The 24,517-nt window shown below is 41.8% G+C and overlaps 1 protein-coding gene across 1 annotated transcript; it reads left to right on the top strand.

Annotated features, from left to right (window-relative positions):
• The first annotated feature begins 282 nt into the window (after positions 1 to 282).
• kcnk9 (potassium channel, subfamily K, member 9) lies at positions 283 to 24,517 on the top strand. Its single transcript, XM_058046657.1, has 3 exons — positions 283 to 661; positions 744 to 1,396; positions 19,782 to 24,517. The coding sequence occupies exons 1-3, from the start codon at positions 636 to 638 to the stop codon at positions 20,621 to 20,623; spliced, it is 1,521 nt and encodes a 506-aa protein (XP_057902640.1). The 5' UTR covers positions 283 to 635; the 3' UTR covers positions 20,624 to 24,517.

Genomic DNA, 24,517 nt, shown 5'->3' with positions numbered 1-24,517 from the left:
GGCATACTGCAACATGCTTTTGGTAATTCCATCTATTGAGCTCCACAAAAGTAACAAAATATGAGAAAGCGGTAAAGGAGCTGGGCCAGGTGTGAGCGCGCTCGCGCGCATGGATGCAAAGTGGAAAGCATCGGGCTCGTTCAGCACCCCGGACAGCGCCGCTCCAGCCACCATCGTGACAAGACGTGGTGGTCACCGGTGGGAGGGGTGATGGTGATGGCGATGGTGATGCAGTCATTTGTTGCACACTTTACAGCAAAAAGTGATGCAGGAGGGGGCAGTGACGCCCACTCTTGTCTGTAGTAGAGAGTGTGTGGAAATAGGAGCAGATTGAGAGGCAACACGCCTTTTTTTTGTATTATTGAGTTGGTGGAGGGAGGCGCGTGAGAGTGGACACTAGAAGTCTTTTTTTTTTAGTCTTCTTCACAGCTCCTGCGGAGAGATGGATGTCTTTTGGCGTGCGTGGAATAATTTTCAAGTGATTTTTGAATTGTTTCCTTTAACGTGACTTCACAGTGGGCCAACTTTGCAGCGCCAATTCGTCTTCTTGGCCACTCAGCACATTTTTTTTAGGATACCACATTGATTTTTCTTCCCCCCCTCGCGTGGGGAATGTGTGCTTGGGAAAAGAGTACATGCCGGAGGATGTTGCAGCGAACAGGTTGGTGCTGAAACTTAAGAAGAAAAAGGATGCTCTGCAAGTGATTAAGAGGATGTTTAGATGATGTGTGTTGTCCGTTTAGGCCATGTTGGATCACTTTGGGGCAGCAGAACCCAGCAGGCGGTACTGACAGCAGCTTGTTGATGGCACTGCGCACTGGGAGGACTTGGTTCGGACGGGTCTTGCGCAGGGTCTCGCGGCTGCAGGGCTCCTGGTCCAGGCGCTCCAGCAGTCTTTTGTGTCTCTCCGCGATCCAGGAGCAGGATCTGGGCTTCTCCGTGTACCGCTGCCCCAGCCCCGGCGCCCACCTCGGCCACCGTCATCGGAGCGCGCCCCTCTGCGCATCCGCCTCCAGGCGCAGTTCACTCGGCTTCCCTCACCGCGCTCGTCGCACCATCCCGGGGAGGAACACGAGGGGACATGAGACCCTCACTCGCCGGCTCCTGGTGGCCATGAAGCGGCAAAACGTGCGGACCTTATCCCTGATCATTTGCACGTTCACCTACCTGCTGGTGGGGGCCGCCGTCTTTGACGCCCTGGAGTCCGACTTTGAGATGCGGGAGAAGGAGCAGCTGGAAGCCGAGGAGAAGCGCCTCCAGGGGAAGTACAACATCAGCGAGGACGACTACCGCAAGCTGGAGACCATCATCATGGAGGCTGAGCCGCACAGAGCCGGGGTGCAGTGGAAATTCGCCGGCTCCTTTTACTTTGCCATCACGGTCATCACCACCATCGGTAAGTGGCAGTGTGGACTTCCCAGCCTTTTTCGTCGAGTGGCTTTTTGGAAGTTTTTACGCAACATGTTGCAGCTCCCTCCTTGCTCCTAAGTGGCATTAAACATAGTATTTATACACTCTTTTGCTATATTTAAATCTATTCGTGCACAGGATTATTGTTTGCGAGTTGTGTGGCTTGCTGTGACGTCACTGCTGTGACCTGCTGGCCTTTTCTCCTGTACACTAATATTTGATGCGGATCCAGTCTAATTAAGCTTGGTGGTGGTGAGCACATAGAAGATTAGAAAATTAGAAAGTGTGCTTATCCTCCTCCCTTTTATGGAGGTAACATGACCCCCCCCCACCCCCCCAAAGGAAACATAAGTCCATATACCGCTAATAGCTGCCATGCATCTACATGATGAAGATTTATTCCAAGCTCCTGCATGCATCCCTCACGCTTCCACCATATTGGTCCCAACTTGTTGCTTATACACCCCAAACACTCTTATTCTGTTATTCAAGGTGAGGACTTGAGCGGCTAATGCACCACACAGGCCCGTCCCCCCACTTTGCCAGGCAACACTTAAGAGAGGAGGGGGGGGGGGGGGGGGGGGCATTGCACAGGCCCGGCGATGGTCCGTGCGCCCTGGTTTCCAGGCTACGGTGGCCGCAGCCGCTGTAATATTCATGTGCTCATCAGGCGCTCGCCTTTTAATGCAGCATGTGTGGAAACGGGGGTGCTGGGTGCCCGTTTTAGATCTACTCTACGTAAAGCGTTGTTCAAGTTTTTACAGCACACTCCCGAGGGTGCGCTTGGTTTAATGCTCAAACCCGAGCAACACGGTGCACTCATGTTAAGATCAGATGTATGTGTGAGTCTGCTAGCGCTTACTACGCATCTTAAAGGCCACAAACTGACTGTAGATGAAGGTACACCTCTATAGGTGTCCAAAGTGCAGCCCTGGGGCCATTTATGGCCTGTAGATCCATGCAATTTGTAATGCAAGGAGCCGTATATGGTATGCTCCATATCGCTGGATGCAAAAATGTGTGGCTTTTGCTTTAATTTGAAGACCCGGCAGCTTTATATAGCTCGGCATGTGCTTGAAAAATTTTGTACTCATACGTGGTGCACTGTTGTTTACAATGAACTGTTCTGGCTGAGGGCTGCACGGCGGTCGAGTGGTTAGCACGCAGACCTCACAGCTAGGAGACCAGGGTTCAATTCCACCCTCTGTGTGGAGTTGGCATGTTCTCCCTGCGCATGCGTGGGTTTTCTCCGGGTACTCCGGTTTCCTCCCACATTCCAAAAACATGCTAGGTTAATTGGTGACTCCAAATTGTCCATAGGTATGAATGTGAGTGTGAATGGTTGTTTGTCTATATGTGCCCTGTGATTGGCTGGCCACCAGTCCAGGGTGTACCCCGCCTCTCGCCTGAAGACAGCTGGGATAGGCTCCAGCACCCCCACGACCCTTGTGAGGAAAAAGCAGTAGAAAGTGAATGAATGAATGAATAGAGCCCTCTAGACATGAATAACACCCCTATAGTTACCTTTTACGTTTGTATTAGCCAATATAGTCGATACATTCATTCATTAATTTTCTACTGCTTATTCTCATGAGGGTCACAGGGGGTGCTGGAGCCTATCCCAGCTGTCTTCAGGTGAGAGGCGGGGTACACTCTAGACTGGTGGCCAGCCAATCACAGGGACAGTCCAGGGTGTACCCCGCCTCTCGTCCGAAGACAGCTGGGATAGGTTCCAGCACCCCCGCGACCTTTGTGAGGAAAAGCGGTAGAAAATGAATGAATGAATGATCTGGCTGAGCAGTTTGCTCCCTGGTGCTATTGCAACATTGGTTCTGTTGCCGCAGCGCTGCACAATATACTTGTTCATGCATGACCGTGTAGTCACTTTCCACTTTCTCATGCACTCCGAATCATTACTGATGTTTCTAAAATGTAGAAAAAGATAGAAAATAGAAAGCAGCTCTCTTTCTGTGGTTCAATACAAATGTAAAAATGAATGATTTTAATAAGTGCCCGCGGCCAACCTGTGAGCGGTAGCATCAGTTGAGGCGATAACAGCGTTAATCTCATACCTGCAGATTAAAAACACCTTGTAATCTTCAGCTGGAGGCGCCGACTTACACTTTCATGATAACAAGACATTCAGTGTATGTAATGCAGTCCTCACGTTGAGGCCGCTTCCTTGTTATCATCACAGCCATATAGCCATCATAGCCATTGACGATGATGCCGAAAGCCACGCCCCCCCACCTCCATCCTGATCCTGATGCTGACCTGCAGCTTGACTCTGTGTGTGTGTGTGTTTTCTTTCTGTGAGTAATTGCACACAATGTGACACTTTAAGCTACGACAGCTGCCCCCAAAGTCTCTCTCTGCTCCACCTCGCCGCTACGCTGACTGGCGACGCGCTCACGTTGCCAGGAGACTAAAGACGGCTTAAGGAGGCCAAAGTCATCTCTAGCTAAATGTCTGGAAACATCAACAGCAGTGTATATACACCGCAGATATGCACCATGTGCTTTCTTCTGGAAGTTAGCGCCATTTTCTAGTCCAAATGACCATAAAAATCAATATTTTTACATGTCAATGATGAACACCTGCAGTTTTTGTTCAAATAATACAGCTTAATCAAACTGTAGCATTGTCATCAAACCGAGAAAACACTAGTATGACAAGTCTATGTTTTCTGTGGAAAAAATAGTGGAAATATTAAGGGAAAAGTGTAATAGAACAAGAATAAAGTCAAAATATTTTGTGATTATTATCAGAGAAATTCTCCCAGAATAAATGTGTAAATAAAACTATATTTTATTAGAATAGATGCATGTAGGAGGAAAAAAAACAGAATTTTATGACAAAAAAACATAACACAAAGAAAGGCCTAATATTTTCTGATTTTTTTGGGAGGGTAAAATTTTAATATTATCTGAGGAATTGTACCCGAATAAACAAAAAAAACACTTGAGCATATTTTGGCATAGTTTTAAGGGGGAGATCAATTAAATTCATGACAAAAAACTACATCATAAGAGGAATAGTCTTCATATTTTCAGATTTTTGGGAGACTAAAATTATAATATAATTAGTAGAGAAATTGTACTCCAATAAACTTGAAAATTATACTTTTTTTTACGAGAAAACGCATCATTTCATGGGAATACATCAGTATAACTTCTACAATTTTAAGAAAAATGACAAGGAAAAAGGTCATAATATTTTCTTTTATCATGGAAATTTGACCAGAATAAATAAAACAATAATTCATCATTTTGTATGGTCCTAATATTCCACAATAAGTCTTTATTAAGTCTCCACCAAGTGTCATAGCCTATGAATAAACACCAATATCCTTCTGGTAAATCAGTGACTTGGCTGTGACTTGGTCCTGCATGTGTCCACTAGAACAGAGACAGACTATTGCGCTCCACGGGGTCCTCGTGGGGTCCAGAGCCGCCGGCTCCGGAGCTTCCGAATCCCGCAGAGATCATCGGCACCACAGGAAAACATTCCCATCGATCTGTGCTTAGGGCCTCTATCAAGCCCCCAGCGGGTGGCCTCAGCAAAGTGAAAATAATCTACTGGCAGCAAAGTGCGGCAGCAAAACATTTTTCAATAAGCGTCAGCCGTCACGCTACGTGAACAACTGTCTTAGGAGGAGCGGTCGTGGAGCACAAATACATGATGACTTGAAACATCTGCTTTAAAAGGTGATTCATCAAGTGAAAGTGTTGTTTGCCGATACAGCTTGTTGTCCACAGCGTCCAGATGTGATGTTGGACATGTTTGAACACCACCCCAGAGAGTAATTAGCTCATTTAGGACAAGCTAGCCTAGCGGCCATCCTGCTGTCACAGCAATTTGGGGTACTGATGTTTTTGTTTTGGGCATTAATTATAAATGAAACCTGACTGAAGTTTAAAACTTACCCCAAACTTTTTTTGTGAAAATATTAGGTAAGTTGCCTCACAGACATGAGCGGGTATCGCTTCTTCTTCAGTGGTTTGGCAGCCATTTTGTAATTCACATTACCACCACCTACAGGAAAGGAGGGAAACAATTTATTTTTTACTTTATTTTAGTTTGCTGTTGTTTTTGTTTTGAGCATTAATTATAAATGTAACTCCACTGAATTTAAAAATGGCCAGACCCTCGTTTTTGTGACAATATTAGTTACAGGGCCATCTTTTCCCTCTTCATCTCCAGTTCTTTGGCAGCCATTTTGTAATGCACATTACCACCACCTAGAGGAAAGGAGGGAAACAAGTTATTTTTTTTTACTTTATTTTAGTTTGCTGTTGTTTTTGTTTTGAGCATTAATTATAAATGTAACTCTACTGAATTTTAAAATGGCCAGACCCTCGGTTTTTTTTAAAATATTAGTTACGGGGCCATCTTTTCCCCTCTTCATCTCCAGTCTTTGGCAGCCATTTTGTTATGCACATTACCACCACCTAGAGGAAAGGAGGGAAACAACAACTTTCTTTCACTTTACTCTTGTTTCTGTTTTGAGTGTGAATGATAAATGAAACCTCGTTGAAGTTAAAAATACTTAAAATACTAATTCTGAATATATTGGTTATGGGGCTATATTTCCTTCTTCATCTCCAGTTCATTGGCAGCCATTTTGTAATTCACATTACCACCACCTAGAGGAAAGGAGGTAAACAAGTTATTTTTTTTTACTTTATTTTAGTTTGCTGTTGTTTTTGTTTTGAGCATTAATTATAAATGTAACTCTACTGAATTTTAAAATGGCCAGACCCTCGGTTTTTTTTTTAATATTAGTTACGGGGCCATCTTTTCCCCTCTTCATCTCCAGTCTTTGGCAGCCATTTTGTTATGCACATTACCACCACCTAGAGGAAAGGAGGGAAACAACAACTTTCTTTCACTTTACTCTTGTTTCTGTTTTGAGTGTGAATGATAAATGAAACCTCGTTGAAGTTAAAAATACTTAAAATACTAATTCTGAATATATTGGTTATGGGGCTATATTTCCTTCTTCATCTCCAGTTCATTGGCAGCCATTTTGTAATTCACATTACCACCACCTAGAGGAAAGGAGGTAAACAAGTTATTTTTTTTTACTTTATTTTAGTTTGCTGTTGTTTTTGTTTTGAGCATTAATTATAAATGTAACTCTACTGAATTTAAAAATGGCCAGACCCTCGTTTTTTTTTTTAATATTAGTTACGGGGCCATCTTTTCCCCTCTTCATCTCCAGTCTTTGGCAGCCATTTTGTTATGCACATTACCACCACCTACAGGAAAGGAGGGAAACAACAACTTTCTTTCACTTTACTCTTGTTTCTGTTTTGAGTGTGAATGATAAATGAAACCTCATTGAAGTTAAAAATACTTAAAATACTAATTCTGAATATATTGGTTATGGGGCTATATTTCCTTCTTCATCTCCAGTTCATTGGCAGCCATTTTGTAATTCACATTACCACCACCTAGAGGAAAGGAGGTAAACAAGTTATTTTTTTTTACTTTATTTTAGTTTGCTGTTGTTTCTGTTTTGAACATTAATTATAAATGTAACTTCACTGAATTTAAAAATGCCCAGACCCTAGTTTTTGTGAAAATATTAGTTACGGGGCCATCTTTTCCATCTTCATCTCGAGTTCTTTGGCAGCCATTTTGTAATGCACATTACCACCACCTAGAGGAAACGATGTAAACAACAACTGTTATTTTAACTTTCTTTCACTTTACTGTTGCTTCTGTTTTGAGAGTGAATGATAAATGAAACCTCATTGAAGTTAAAAATGCTTTTGTTTGCCAAAAGCATGCCATGTTTTCTTCTTCATCTCCAGTTCTTTGGCAGCCATTTTGTAATTCACATTATCACCACAGAGAGGAAAGGAGGTAAACAACTATTTTATTTTTTTATTGGCTCAATAGATATACTTTATTGTGCTTAGTGTATGTTTTGTTTAAAATTAGATACATTGGAATATATACAAACATTTTTTGACACTCTTAGGGTAGTTTTATGTAAGCAATTCTTGTCATACCAATATCACATTAGCCGCTAAGCTATCAAGGAGGAATCTCATTGTTTATATTGTTGTCATTTGTGTGAAGGCATAGTTTAATTTAAAAAAACAACTGTTGCAGTGGCTATCACTACATCTGGGCACCAGTACTGAATGCTGTAGTTCTCCACTAACTTTAGCATCCAGTTAGCTGCTGCTGAGTTGACCACATATCGCCTTAGGGATAAACTAAACTAATTACACTCCAACTAAAGCCAATAAAGCATGAAACTAATACCAATTTGCAAACTTTGAGCACTAATCTGCGCAATAAGCGTCCAGAAGTGAGCAGAAGCATCACCTGCAGAGGTAGCCCTGTAGCTCCTAACTTCATTTTCTGGCTAGATGGGCATCGCTTTCCTCCAGGCAGTAAGCGTGCATGTACATTGAGGACGAAAAAAGCAGCCTGCACAAACAGAGAACTGGAGAAACAGGTTTTCTACGCAGACTGACCCGACTCTATTCTTGTATTGTTGCCGTGCTGTCCATGCAGGCCCATCATTCTTATTGTCAAAGATGATGGCTAGTCATGGCAGTCCAAATTGTATTTCAACATATCAATACGGTTAGGATGGCTCCTTCTGACCCACGTGACTTCCTCCCGACCACCTGCTGCTAATTCTCTCCAGCCGGACCCTGACAATTATCTTCCTTGTGAAGCTGTGCGATGTGTAATGCGCTCCCACACAGTCTTATCACAAGCACTTGATTCCGTGGGAGTGTGCGTGTGTATGCGTGGTCTCCTCTATGAGTTATTTGCCACACAACAGCAGCACGAAATCGGCGTTGGCGGCTGGTGAACAGTGTGTGGTCTGCTTGCATTTTTCTTATTGTATTGTATTTTTTTTTTTAAACACGAGTAGTGTGTCTTAATACTGAATGCGGCACCCCTGCAGGGTGGATAACAAATACAGAAGACGCTGGCACAAGTGTTGACCCACACAGGTTTTAAACCTGTGTGGGTGTGTGTGTGTTTGTGTGATGTACTAATAGGAAGAGCCACACTGCAGGAAATATAGTAAAATTAGTTTTTTTTAAATCAAGGATTAAACAAGGATGAACGCATCATAATCACCAAAAGTACTAATTTTATAAGAATAAACTAAGCTATTTGTAAATCTACATGAATAACATTGTGATTTTATTTTTAATAAATCGTAATTTGACAAGAATAATCCGGAAAATAGTCGTATTTAGTATTTAAAATTGTCAAATTATGAAATAAAATGAAGAGTAATAGCACAATTTAAAATAAAGTTTTTTACATAATATTATTTAAATGATTTTTATTATACATTTTTAAGAGAAAATTAATTTTAACACTTAAAAAATTGGGAATAATATATAAAGTTGCAATATCATCTGAAACAAGATGCATTTTTACGAGTATAAAATGACAAAAAAGATAATTTCATCTTAATAAAGTTCCAGCCATCCATTTTCTATGCCGCTTATGCCCATTAGGTTCACAGGTATGTTGGTGGGATCTACATGAATGAAATTGTAATTTTATTTTTAATAAAACATAATTTTGCAAGAATAATCCAGAAAATAGTAGTATTTAGGACTCTGTGAACAAAAATGGTAAAATTATGAAATAAAATGAAGAGTAATAGCACAATTTAAAATGAAGTTTTTTTATATAATATTATTTAAATTATTTTTATTATACATTTTTAGGAGAAAATTAATTTTAACACTTAAAAATTTGTGAATAATATATAAAGTTGTAATATCATCAGAAACAAGATGCATTTATACAAGGATAAAGTCAAAAGTGTAACCTGCCAAAAAAGATAATTTCATCTTAATAAAGTTCCATCCATCTATTTTCTATGCCGCTTATCCTCATCAGGTTCACAGGTATGTTGGTGGGATCTACATGAATGAAATTATAATTTTATTTTTAATAAAACATAATTTGGCAAGAATAATCCGGAAAATAGTAGTATTTAGGTCACTGTGAACAAAAATGGTCACATTACAAAATAATATGAAGAGTAATAGTACAAGTTAAAATAAAGTTTTTTTAATATAATATTATTTAAATGATTTTTAGTATACATTTTTAGGAGAAAATTAATTTTAACACTTAAAATTTTTGGAATAATATATAAAGTTGTAATATCATCAGTAAGAAGATGCATTTTTACGAGGATAAAGTCAAAAGTATAACCTGACAAAAAATATCATTTCATCTTAATAAAGTTCCATTCATCCATTTTCTATCCTTATCCTCATTAGGTTCACGGGTATGTTGGAGCCTATCCCAGCTGTCTTGGGGCGAGAGGCGGGGTACACCCTGGACTGGTGGCCAGCCAATCACACGGCACATATAGACAAACAACCATTCACACTCACATTCATACCTATGGATAATATTTTGCGGACTTTTAGTTTGAGTTGGTTTTGGTGTCATGTTCTGATTCCTGCATGTTGGCGCCATCTTGTTTTACAGAAAAGCGTGTGAGCTGACGTTGTGATTGAGGTGTTCAGGCTGGGAGAGCAAAGAGGCAGCAGGGCACAACAGGCCAAGTGGTGTCACTTTCTCTGAGCGAGTGATTTTAGAGTGAGAACAGCCAATTGCTTGTTGCTTAGCAGCGCTCACTTGGCTGCATTTCCTGATGCAGGCCGACCGGCTTGATTAGGTGGACCCCAACACCGGCGAAGGTGACAACCCGGGACAGGCAAGAGTAGGCATTCTACTCGCCTAACATTCAAATCACTTGTTGCTGCCGTTAAAGCTCACTCTATTTACGAGGAAAACATCTCTGCAGCCTCTCTGCCCAGCAGCGATGAATGACTTTTTAATTATTTACCACACTTGGCTTCCCTCTTGTCTCTTTATGTAGTTACATAAAAGTTTGACATTTTACATTAATGGCATGGGTTTTCTTCAGGTACTCCGGTTTCCTCCCACATTCCAAAAACATGCTAGGTTCATTGGCGACTCCTAATTGTCCATAGGTATGAATGTGAGTGTGAATGGTTGTTTGTCTATATGTGCCCTGCCCTGTCGAAGTCAGCTAGGATAGGCTCCAGCATACCCCTGCGACCCTTGTGATGAGAAGTGGCATAGAAAATGGATGGATGGACACATTTGTATTTTTTTTAACCACATTTGAATCCAAAACACATAGAAAAAAACATTGTTTTTGGTGTAAAAACAAACAAGACAATTATGTCCAAATTGTGTGATAGTTTTAGATGTGGCAAGCAGCCTACCATGCACTGACTTTCTAGTGTAGTTACATTTCTATTTTTTTCTTTGTTGCCATCTTCTGAACTTGATGCATGAAGCATGGGACTTTGTTTGCAGATTTGTGGACTTTTGTGTCAAGCAGCATACCATGCACTGTTGTGTTTGTGTCTTTTTTTCCCCCTCATATTTTTATCTTTATTGCTACCTGCAAAATGTATAATCCATTTCCCCAAGAAAGTAAGTCATCTGACTTGATTTGCAATTAATTTTTGTGGAGAGAAGGGGCCACGGACCCAAGGAGGAACCAATGAATTTGATTTAACGTCTCATTATTTGCCGTTACGTCTTCTCAAGTTGACGTCAGCAAACATTTCAAAGACTTCTTCAAGCTTGCATTTCAAATGCAACAATCCATTGTGACATCCTATCCAATTACCGAATATGAAATTATAGTTAGCCTTGAAGTTTGCATGAGTCATTCATACACCCCCTACCCCCCCTCCATGGTGTTTTTTTTATCTCTGGCAGTGTTGCTAGGGAGAAAAACAGCACTATAAGGAGTTGATGAGTTTCTCGTGGTGACTCATTGTTTATGAGTAGTTTTAAAGTGATCATCCTCAAAGGCACCTCTCACCTCTGCACGTGAGTACAATGTAGGGGCCCCGGAAACATGTCTGCCGATCTTAATTCCTAGAAACATACTGTGATGGAAAAATATATATTTCACAGGTATAACATAGGTTACACATTGTGAGAATTACTTTACGGCCTTTTGTAGAGCTCCGAGCACATCCTGCTATCCCTTCAAGAATGGTGGGCACAGCAGGAGACTATCTGTAACCTGGGGTTAGGGACATTCTTTGATCAAAACTCCCCCTTCACAGGGGAGGCAGGGGACATCAGGAGGTCCCACCAAATGGTTGACCCTAGGAGGTTATCTAGCATGGGTGCGACAAACCGTGCCAGAAGAATGGGTGTGTAGGCTAACCTCCATACATGAGTGTGACAAGAATGTCTCCATTCTCTTGTAATGTAATTAATTTGCATGCTATGGAGTATAAAAGTTCCCGCCAAGAGGCCCCTCTTGGCCAGACACCTACAGACCGCCATGCATACTGTGTGTTGTCTGACCCTTTTGTTTTGCAAAGGTAATAAAAACTCCCAGAGTTCTGTCTGAGTTATCTCAGGCATTCTCTATCCTACTTAGGATGATAGACATTTTTTCCACAACAATACCATGCACTGTTGTGACCGCTGTGCCCTGTGATTGGCTGGCGACCAGTCCAGGGTGTACCCCGCCTCTCGCCCAAAGACAGCTGGGATAGGCTCCAACATACCGCAGTACCATTTTGCAGATTCGGACGTGTTTATGTCAAGCAGCATACCATGCACTGTCGTGACTGTGCCTTCCTGTGTCTTGCTGTGTGCACTGGCGAGCCTTCCCCAAACTTTTCCCACACATGTGATGAAGGTGGGCGGGTACTGTCTTGTGCTATCATTGCATGTCATTAGGCTGCGTTGAACTTGAAAGTGGAGTATGAAAGCTGGAAGTCCCAACCTTTGACCTTTTTCGGTCAGGGTGGCCCCCAGCAGCCTTCTGTTAAGACACTGAGTCACTTTCTAGAAGGTGACAAGCTGTCGCCGTCACACGGGGATGCCTGCGAGGATGACTACATCTTCTTGACAGCTCCTGCTCGCGTCTTGGCATCGCTCTCCTTGTGTTGCCTGCACGTCGTCCGTATCTTCCACCACAGGCATCTGTTGCCTACTCGTGTTTATAGCCGCTTTTCTTTTTTTTTTCCTGTTGAATCTTCCCTACTGCTTGGGAGGGTCTTTTGGAATAAGACTATAAGCCTTAATTTATCACGTTGCATGTAAAATATGAAAGATGAGTGATTATGTGCTATGATGTACAGTATATTTCCCTTATTTCCTCTCCCTCTACATGCTTTTTGACTACCTGTTTAAAAAAAAACATAATGTGCGTACTGAATTCATTGCCGTTTATTTATTTATTTAGACAATAATTGCCGGTGCATGTGGCCCGCTGTTGGAAAACAGGAAATATGTATATCTGAATGCAGCCTGCGTGGTGTCGGAATGTGATGAGACGCACACAACAGCACTTTGCTGAATTAGCATGTCCTGATGTGTGATTTGCTACTGAAAAGTCTGACTGTCAACGCATCAGCTGTTCAGATGTGTATTGTTATTGATAACCAACCGCCAACAATCGACAATCTAAAAAAAAAAGACAATTATCCATAAATTCCTTGACATTGATGGGCTGCCAGGTAACCATAGCACCCACCTACTTCTCTTCCACAACTACCCCGACATCATCTGGCCTCTCTGCCCCGCTTGACCTTCATTAAAATGCCAAAGCCCAAAGCAATTAATACCTTGGGGCTACCTGAGAAGGTTGGAGTCAGATTAACCTGCGGATCAAAAGGCGCTGGTTTAAGCAAGCGCTCTACACTTGTAGAGTTAATACTAATGCAGAGCGGGTGTTGGCACTAATGAGGACCAGCCTTGACAGTGTTATAAATAATGCATGATGATGCAAAGTGAGTAACCAGCAATGGGGGGGGGGGGACAAATGGAGACCTAATTGTGGTGTATGTTAATGTGATGTTACACCGCACTATGCTAGTCACTACCTTTATAGAAGCAGTACATACACCGGCTGCCTTCACTGGACTTTGGTGTCTGTAGATTTCAGTGTAGTTAAGATCACTAAACCGGTCCATCAAAATTGCTAATTCCTATTAGCAAACAGCATACCATGCACTGCTGTGACGCTTCCACTGCTTGACTATGTTGGTACAGTTCTTGTTAGAGTCTATGAATGTGCTTCTATTTGTCCGAAGATGTTCTGTAGTTCTTTGCAGCATACCATGCACTGTCGTGACTATCCCAACATGCAGTCGTCTCTTGTTTAATTGGTCCCAGACCCCATCTATCCATCCATTTTCTATGCCGCTTACCTCACTATCTTGCTGGAGCCTATCCCAGCTGACTTCGGGTGAGAGGCGGGGTACACCCTGGACCGGTTGTCAGCCAATCACAGGGCACATATAGACAAACTGGTTTCAGACGCGACAGTGTTAAATGAAATTCTGCAATATAGGATAGAATGATAATAAATTACAATAAACCTTGGCCTTTGACCTTAATTGAGCCCTGTAAATATGAAATAACATACACCACATTGCCTAACTCTTATGCTGCAGGGACTCGAGATGGTCACTAGCTAGCCAGCAAGTTAGCTAAATTCATTCCTCCTACACTCAAGAGGCCAAAAATGTACCACTTCCACATGGAATGGGAGAACTTTTTCACTGTCATGTCGCACATACTGGTGTTAAGGTAATGTAATGTAAGGTAATGTCTTAATGTTTTGTGTCATTACTGCCACCTAGTAAGCACCGTACGACCTATTTCACTATGTTTTAACTAATAGACCATAGTCTACAGCGACCGTTTATTCATATCTGAAAAGGGAGATACAGCAAGGGAGCCATAATCAAACTGCAATAATGCGAGGGACGACTGTATTACCATAAGAGACTTTTCATCTCGTTATGCTTATGCTTTATCGCCACGTTCAACACTTGACACCATAGCAAAACAGCATACCATGCACTATTCCAGTGTAAACTTTTCTACCCACCTCCCACACTTTGACATCTAATGTCCCACCACTATGACCCCCCTGGAGTCCTTTTATCGCCATCACATCCCAAGCACAGCCATTAAAGCCAGTTTACATAGTGACCCAGCAATGTTTTGGTGGCCATTTTTACACCTGTGTGCGACGCTCTTTGAAAGAGATGCTCTCTAATAGCAACACATAGCGACTCTCAGGCCAATAAAGCGGTGCTGCCTTGCCCAGTGGGATGCATAAAAACGGACCACTTTAGGCTGCTTTTGTGGACTTTATTGTTCTATAACCTTATTGTATTGAAGCAAACATATGCAGTTGGTTGTAACCTCGTTTGCTGGGAGAAGAACAACGCTCCTGGACCTCTTAATAGGCAGTGAAACCTCTCTCTTTCACTCTCTCGGAGCAGCATGTCCTCATGGGCTATAGCCGTAATTTCACTTTGGGATCTCGATTATTCAGGAGTGAGAGCGTTTGGGATTGAATGATTTATTGGTTCTCTCACATTTGATTTTCTGCGACATAACTCAGCATCTGCTTTAGTCTGATTGAGGCACCCCGACGTGTTTGTGCAATGCTCCTTGGTGGATCAGGAAAGCACTCATGTGGTTGCTATATATATGCTTTATATCACCGCTTTTTCCTAATCGGTTCGAATTCTCAGCACCAAGCAGCATATCATGCACCATTGTTGTTATTCCTTCTAATACCGCAAACAACCTTTCATCTTCTTATGCTTTCCTCTTCTTTGTTTGTACAATTGAGGTCAAAATCAGTCCCCACTTTCCCATTACTTCCAGCAGGCATACCATGCACTGTTGTGACTATTCACTTATATGCTACACTTAAACACTTCTATGCTAGGACGACGTTAAAAAGCCGTAGCTTTTCAGTATGTGGAATCAAACTATGGAATGGATTGAGTAAGACCCTCAAACAATGCACAACGATGAGCCAATTCAAGAAACAATACAAGCAGTTGATGTTTGCTAAATACAAGGATGAAGAGTCTTGAACCAGTCATGATGTGCTATATATATCACTATATTGACACTTACTATGAAACCCATTATATCATTGGATGCTCATATCACCTCGTACTTCAGTATGAGGTGCATTATTTAAAAAAACAACAACCTTAAACTGTATTATGGAAAGCAGGAAGTGAACAAATGTAACAGTTACTGATTGTAAAAGTACCAGATGGAGGGGTAGGATTTAATAAGCTTTGCTTCTTCCTACTCCTTTTGGACATGTGGAACTGGGAACTGATTATGGGATGCACTTAATTGTAATCTGATGCATGTTCAAATTAAATTAAACCATTACCATTACTATTCCTGTGTAATCTTGGTTCATATTTTGTTTGAGATTTTTGCACATTTGATTCAAAACCTATGCAGCTTTTCAGATCCTTGCAGCATAGTTTGTCCATGTGTTCGATTACACTACTTCCGCGTTTATGAAGAATGACATAAGATGCTAATCTGACAGGTTCTTCCTTAAAAATATAATAAATAATGTTGTTTTTGCCAAAATCACAATGCAATCAACAAAAGCACTTCCCTGCTAACCAGGTTGAAAGTGCTAACATGCTAACACTTGCTCACATCTATTTGTCTGCAGATTTTGCCACATTGCTGCGTAAAAAAAATAAAAAAATCCATGCAGTATACCATGCAATGTCGTGACTATTCCAGCGTAATACTCCAACAGGCCTTCCGTCTTCTTGCAGCTTTTTCTTTGTCTTCTTTAACACTCAACACTTGATAGCATCATGCAGCATACCATACACTATCATCCTTGTGCTTTGCTTTCCACACTTGCTGTTGTTTAAGAGTGTTAACTGTTAGCAGGAAGCCTAGCGCTCCCAACATGTCAGCGTCTTAAAGAGGTGTACACGTATTATCATTTGTCTTGTAAAAGCTACGAAACCTCAGTTTCCCACTTGATTTATTCATTAGGACCGTCGCCATTCTCATGATGAGATAACTGAAAAATGTATGACATTATAATAGAGCGACATCGTAATGGGATTTGCCCTTCCCGCGCTGTGTCAGTTCAATTTGAGCATCAATGACTCAAAGTCCAATGTGACTGTATAGCTGGCCGTTACACACACACACACACACACACACACACACACACACGTAAACACACACTAGAGCAGTGTGGGAGTGGGCAGACGCTCCAAATAAGTGTTAGTGAAGTGAAAAAGCAGCCAAACAAACGTTGAGTCATGCTGTAGTTGTGCATGTGTGGCAGGAGCTCTGCTTACTACTATGGAGAAGAGGTCAATAGGGGGCGCTGTCTTGTCTCAAATATCTCCTGAAAATGTCCATACTTGAGCAGAACATAACGTGCCTTCTTGTTACTGGTCATATTTTCTAGGAATTGCATAAATGTTGTTCTCAGGTACAAAACTATATGTGGCGGTCCCATTTTATTTGTGGCAGGCCGCTACAGCTCACTGGAAAGGCAAACCACACAGATGACCTAGAACAGGGGTCTCAAACTCAATTTACCTGGGGGCCACTGGGCAAGGCTGGGCCGCATCAGGTTTTCCAAAAAAAAACAAAAAAAACGCATTTATTAAAAACAGAAAAATATACAAACTTTTTCAGTGCTTTGGTTCCGATTTTCTACAATAAAAGCTCTGATAAAACATTCCACTGTTCTCAAATATCTTAATTTTTATTTTTCTGCACAAAATAAGATGAAAAATAAATAAACAAATAATAAATCGTAATAAATAAATATAATAATAACAAAACGGCAAATAATAAAAACTTAAGAAACCACATATAGTTGGTGGGTAGACAAATTATTTTTTTCAGATTAAAATGAACAAAGCATTATTAGAGCCCTGTAGACATGACAAAACACGACTATAGTCACATTTATACTCTTTTTATTTACAACATATTGCGCAACTGCAGGGTCTTGAGACACATGCTAACACATGCTAGCCTTCAAGTTATTTCCTTTAAACTTAAATAGCCAAAAACTTACCACTTCCACACGGATAGGGAGGATAACTATTAACAGTTATTTAACCTTTAACATGAACATTAATCAAACGTAATAATTTTTTCTGGGTACATGATACCATACAGCATCCATATCAAACTTGCGCGGGCCGCACTAACATTAAACTTTCATATCAAGGCGGGGGCCTCAAACTAGTGTCATGCGGGCCACATTTGGCCCGCGGGGTGCGTGTTTGAGACCCCTGACCTAGAATGATTATACCCAAGATATGAATTCCTGCGAAGAAGAAGAAAAGGGGGTTTTAGTTGCAATTCATAGAGATGGCCACAAGGGGGAGCTGCCACGAAGGCTTTCTCTTTAAATGAATCACATTGCAATGTACCTGACCTTTTGTACCCTGGACATTCAACTTTAAAAAAATGATGTATTATTAGTAGTACTTTCTGTTTCACTTTGTGATTCCTCTAAAATTAGAAATGACATCATGGTATTGCTGAAAGTCCATGTCTGATGATGTAATGTGTGTCTGTGTGTGACCTGAGATGATGTCATGCTTGCGTGACTTTTCTCACAATGCGGCGTGCTGCACATACACACACACACACACACAAGCTTCACCTGTGCACACAAACAGCACAAAAGCAGCACGGCAATATTCCCAAGACAACAGCAACACATAATTGAGTCATTACAAGACGGCAAACAGATCATCACATTAAAATACACACACATTTGTGAAAAAATAATTAAAAACAGACATATATTTATTATTGATGAACTAACCATATAAATAATACAAGAAAACTCCTTAGAACATGTTTGGAATTTTATGTACGCCAGTTAATAATTCATCAAATAAAAAAAAACAATAAATAAATCATATTTGTGGATTAATGGTCAGGGTGGAGCTCAAGTTTTATTTCTTTTTTTTTCCAACCAAATACAAAGTACACTAAAAATATGACGTCTCCGTTTGGAAGCAAAATAATGCTGACGTGATGCAAATGCCAAGTGGCGGGGGAGTTAGTTGGCTGCTGTTTTTCTACACTACTGGATATTTGGGAAGTAAAAGTAGTGCAGGCTAACATATACTGTTTGCCACATGGAATCGTCCAACTTTATTTGTGTACATTTTCTTCTGGTAATTATGATTATATTAACATAATATTTTGACTTTATACTTGTAATGTTACTGCAACATTTTCAAGTTTGGCTGTTTTCTTGTTGAATTAGATTTTTATAATAATAAATAATAATACATTTTATTTAAAAGCGCCTTTCAGGACACCCAAGATCGCTGTACAGAAGAAAAAAAAATACCAATATACAAGATAAAAGACAACATACAATAAATAAGAACATACAATAAATAGGGGGAGGGGGGACCATGTGAAGCAGTTAAAGGGAATAGGCAAGTTTGAACAGATGAGTTTTGAGTTTGGATTTGAAGATGGGAAGGGTGGCAGAGTTACGGAGGTCTGGTGGCAATGAGTTCCAGAGTTGGGGAGCAGAGCGGCTGAAAGCTCTGCTCCCCATAGTGCTAAGACGTTATGAGCCTGCAGGGGCTGCCACCAAATACATTAAATGGTGGAGCCGATATTTGACTTGAAATTTCTCACAAAGCTGTGCAAAACACCTATTGGAACTTTGGGAGGTGTGGCTGAATCCAGTCCAAATTTGGTACACACCTTTAGGGGGGTGACAAGCACATGTGTGTTAAATTTGAGCAAGATTGGTTGAAAAACATGGCCGTTATTGTGTCAAGAGTATTTGTGTCATGATAATAAAAAGGGCGGCACGGCGGTCGAGTGGTTAGCGCGCAGACCTCACAGCTAGGAAACCAGGGGTTCAATTCCACCCTCGGCCATCTCTGTGTGGAGTTTGCATGTTCCGTAGTACTCCGGTTTCCTCCCACATTCCAAAAACATGCTAGGTTAATTGGCGACTCCAAATTGTCCATAGGTTTGAATGTGAGTGTGAATGGTTGTTTGTCTATATGTGCCCTGTGATTGGCTGGCCACCAGTCCAGGGTGTACCCCGCCTCTCGCCCGAAGACAGCTGGGATAGGCTCCAGCACCCCCTGCGACCCTCGTGAGGAAAAAGCGGTAGAAAATGAATGAATGAATAATAAATGATATGTGTATTACATGTATATGCTAGCATGTCTTAGCATTTTGAGCACAACCCACTTGAGGCGCCACTAATATCATGCAGGAGTGTTCAAATATGAGGACCCCCCATGGAGTACATATACTTTATATGTGTGTGTGTGTGTGTGTGTGTGTGTGAGTCAGCAGCTAAAGTTTAATTAGCTAAAAGCGTCACTGGCTCCCTTCTGCAAACTAATTGGATAAGCCGTCCTTCCCCCTTCCGCTGCCATTAATGACGTGCGCCAAGTCGGTCTATTCCTTCTTGGCAGACTTGGCTGGAAACAAAAGCGGACTTTCTGCTAAAGTTCTTTTTTTGCTTTTAGGCTACGGGCACGCGGCGCCAGGAACGGACGCCGGCAAGGCCTTCTGCATGTTTTACGCCGTCCTGGGCATCCCCCTGACGCTGGTGATGTTCCAAAGCCTGGGCGAGCGCATGAACACGTTTGTCAAGTACCTCCTGAAGCGCATCAAGAAGTGCTGCGGCATGAGCATCACCGAGGTCTCCATGGAGAACATGGTGACCGTGGGCTTCTTCTCCTGCATCGGGACGCTGTGCATTGGTGCCGCCGCCTTCTCGCACTACGAGGACTGGAGCTTCTTCCAGTCGTACTACTACTGCTTCATTACGCTAACAACCATCGGCTTTGGGGACTTTGTGGCCCTTCAGAAGAACAGGGCCCTCCAGAAGAAGCCCCTCTACGTGGCCTTCAGCTTCATGTACATCCTGGTGGGCCTCACGGTCATCGGAGCCTTCCTCAACTTGGTGGTGCTCCGCTTCTTGACCATGAACAGCGAGGACGAGCGGCGGGACGCCGAGGAGCGAGCCTCCCTCGCCGGGACCCGGAACAGCATGATCATCCACATCCAGGACGAGTCCCTACAGCGAGGGCGGCGGCGGCGCGAGCCCCACGGAGAGGAGATGACCGACCTGCACTCGGTGTGCTCCTGCATGCACTACCACTCGCACGACTTGGGATGCGCCTTCTCCCACCGGAACTCGCTCAGCCCGAGTCCGTACTTTCACTCCATCTCCTACAAGATCGAGGAGATCTCGCCCAGCACGTTGAAGAACAGCTTTTTCCCCTCGCCCATCAGCTCGGTGTCGCCGGGCCTCCACAGCTTCACGGAGAAGCACCAGCTGATGAGGAGGAGGAAGTCCATCTAGACCGTCACAAACCAATGCTGCTCCTTGCCAAATCTCATTCCAGCACTTTCCTTTTTTTTTGTTTTGGTTTGGGTTCTCACGAAGAACACTCCAATGGGATGCAAAGCATGAAGCATGGATGTCTATTTTTCCAGGGGATTAGCAGATACACAAACCCATCCACCAACTTTGCTCAACACTTGGGGAAATGCTATTTTTCATAACTTGAAGAAGCACCGTACATGGATGTTGTTTTTCTTTTTTCTACAAGCCATCATCACCATCACGCCCCAACACACTTTGGTCTCCTGTTTGAAAGGATCATGCTGCTGTCCCTCATATTGTCCTCCTGTGGAGCCTTTCAACATCATACTCAATCTCTATACACTTGTTACTTCTTTCCCCCGCATTAGACACGCAATATGACTAAAAACACGTCAATATGGAGAACTTTGCCTTCTATTAAGGCTCCAAATCCAGCAGACGAGAAGACGTTCTGATTTGAAGTTCTCCTGCTATTTCTGCCCTGCAATTCTCATTTTTTATTACAACTTAACTGTCAAACATTGGAGAAACACCATCACAATGCCCCCTCCAAAAATGTAAAACTGTCCAGAAACATGTATAATTAGTTCAAAAATAAATACAAATATATAAAATGTACTGAGGGCGTCACGGTGGTCTAGTGGTTAGCGCACAGACCTCACAGCTAGGAGACCAGGGTTCAATTCCACCCTCGGCCATCTCTGTGTGGAGTTTTCTCTGGGTACTCCGGTTTCCTCCCACATTCCAAAAACATGCTAGGTTAATTGGCCACTCCAAATTGTCCATAGGTATGAATGTGAGTGTGAATGGTTGTTTGTCTATATGTGCCCTGTGATTGGCTGGCCACCAGTCCAGGGTGTACACCGCCTCGCGTCCGAAGACAGCTGGGATAGGCTCCAGCACCCCCGTGACCCTTGTGAGGAAAATCGGTAGAAAATGAATGAATGAATGAAAATGTACTGAATAATGTCTGAAAGTAGCATTAAGGAGAAATAAAATCTGGAACTGCAAGTAGAGTAGATGCTAATACGGTTCTTATAAGTAATACACGGCTAATAAGGAAGCATACAGCTAGCTTAGCCTGGCCATGGGAACATGTAAACATCAGCATGATCCTTTCAGAAGATTGGATTTTCATGAATCTTTCTTTCTTTCTCATTCTACGTCTGGAAGAGATGGGTCCGGTCCGTCTTCATGTCCCACCTGGTCAAACTTGCCAATAATGTTTGCTCTCAGGTTTCAAACCAATCGCCTTCTTCTTTCTTTTGCTTTGCTCCCCAAACGGCCCCGATGTACATATCCATGATCCTTGTAAGGTTTTCCAAGAAAGACTACTGAGGTGCATCATCTCGCCAGGCCGAGCAAGTCTCCTTTGTAGATATTTGAGACCATTCCGGCCTGTTTTAAAGCCCGATCTGCCTTTTCTCTCACACAGAACGCATGGTGAAAGCATTTCCAGTGTATATTTATGACATAAAGTGTATATTGTTTTACCCATTAGAGCCTTTTATAAGTTGCACAAGGCTGACAGCTGGTTTCTCCACCTTTTATTGAGTTCTACCACATTTCTTATCGGAATAACTCCCATCGAGCCTTGTGTGTGCTCTATTTGGACAGACAAAATGCTGAAATGTGATGTAGACACACAGGCATGGTGTGTGTGGTAAGGCAGTAAGCCTGGTAAAGCAATGTTTCATTATGGGAACATACACCGGCTTCTATGTTTGTATCAAGCTATGGAATATGGAGGCTTACCGCCATCTATTTTTTACACATTTGCAAACGTGCCTTGAAGAAAACGGAAGTGGCACATTGAAACACCTTTATTTATGCTCCTTTCATGCGGAGTTTCTACTAAGAACACAAAAGTCAACATACTATACCACCTCTTCACCACCGCATTTTATTTCAGCCCATCCTTTTGCCAACTGTTGCATGGAGTACAACTACTCATACTTCATAACAACAAATGATATACTGGATCTGACAAAGGAGTGTTAGGGCCACGCTGAAAAGAAACAACAGTCATTCTGTCTAATAATAGCATCTTTTCTTCCAAACGACACTTTTTTCTCCTCGGAACCATATCATTCCAACATTATTCCTGGAACAGCACAACTTCTTTCTCCGAAAATTGGGACTTTTTCTCATAAACGGAGACAACTTTGGTCTTACCTTACAATAAGGTGCAAATAAATGGAGTAGTTACTGAGGAACAAATGAGGAACTAATGAGTAGTTACTGAGGAACTAAGGCACATGCATTTAGATTAGTTGCTGAGGAGCTAATGACTTGGGTCTACACAGTTAGAGTAGTTACTGAGGAACTAATGACTTGTGTGTATATATTTAGAGTAGTTACTGATAAGCCAATTACTTAGGTACATGCATTTAGAGTAGTTACTGAGGAACTAATGGTGAAAGAATGAATAAGGCACAAACATTTATAGTGGTTACTGAGGAACTAATGAGTAGTTACTGAGGAACGAAGGCACATACATTTAGCGTGGTTACTGCGGAACTAAAGAACTAATGACTAAGGTACATACATTTAGAGTAGTTACTGAAGAACCAATGATGAACTAATGACGAATGTACATACTTTAGATATAGAGTAGTTACTGAGGAACAAATTAGTAGTTACTAAGGAACTAACTGAGGAACTAACATACATACGTTTAGAGTAGTTACTGAGGAACTAATGATGAACTAATGACGAAGGTACATACATTTAGAGTAGTTACTGAGGAACTAATGATGAACTAATGACGAAGGTACATACATTTAGAGTAGTTACTGAGGAACTAATGATGAACTAATGACGAAGGTACATACATTTAGAGTAGTTACTGAGGAACAAATGAGTAGTTACTAAGGAACTAACTGAGGAACTAATGCACATACATTTAGAGTAGTTACTGAGGAACTAATGATGAACTAACGACGAAGGTACATGATTTAGAGTGGTTACTGAGGAACAAATGAGTAGTTACTAAGGAACTAACACACATACATTTAGAGTCGTTACAGAGGAACTAATGAACTAATGACAAAGGTACATGTATTTAGAGTGGTTACTGAGGAACAAATGAGTAGTTACTAAGGAACTAACACACATTTAGAGTAGCTACTGAGGAACTAAAGAACTAATGACTAAGGTACAAACATTTAGAGTAGTTACTGAGGATGAAATGAACTAATGAGTAGTTATGAGCAACTAAGGCACACACTGAGTAGTTACTGAGGAACAAATGAACTAATGAGTGGTTCCAGAGGAACTAAGGTAAACACATTTAGAGTAGTTGGTGATGAAATAACGACTAAGGCACATACATGTAGGTTAGTTACTGAGGAGGAAATGAAGAACTAATGAGGAAGTGATGAGTAGTGATTAGCTAGGTTGGTTCCTCACCAACTGCTGTCATTTTGTGTAGCTTATAGTAAAGTGTTAGCTATCTCTTTCATCGGCATTTTGGTGTATTTCTTTGCAGTTTGACTCTAATACTCCTTTGTTGTGTTGTTTTTACGTGTGTTAGCAGTGCCACATTTCAACGCAACTTCTGTTTGTGGTTGAAGAAATAATATGACGTACCATCCATTCCTGACAAGGTCCCATCTTTCAACACAAAGGGGCGACAAAGCTGAGGGTAAAGACATTTCCAGTTTCCCTGTGCACCTTTGATTTGACTTTTGGAAAGGGTGTGTGCATGATTTGGTGTGGGTGACTCACTGGGTTTGCACAGCCGGGTGAAGCCATAGCACACTTTATGAATAAAAACAGACACAAATGCTGAGCTTCTCAAAGCCTTCTGTCTTCTTCTGACTTGTTTAAGCCTTTGTGCGTCTTTGCAGGCCCAAAGCAGCCAACGTG

Source organism: Doryrhamphus excisus, chromosome 14 (assembly GCF_030265055.1).
Source record: "Doryrhamphus excisus isolate RoL2022-K1 chromosome 14, RoL_Dexc_1.0, whole genome shotgun sequence".
Taxonomy (NCBI): domain Eukaryota; kingdom Metazoa; phylum Chordata; class Actinopteri; order Syngnathiformes; family Syngnathidae; genus Doryrhamphus; species Doryrhamphus excisus.
The sequence above is the reverse complement of the archived record's forward strand: the minus strand, read 5'-3'. Positions and strand labels throughout refer to the sequence as shown.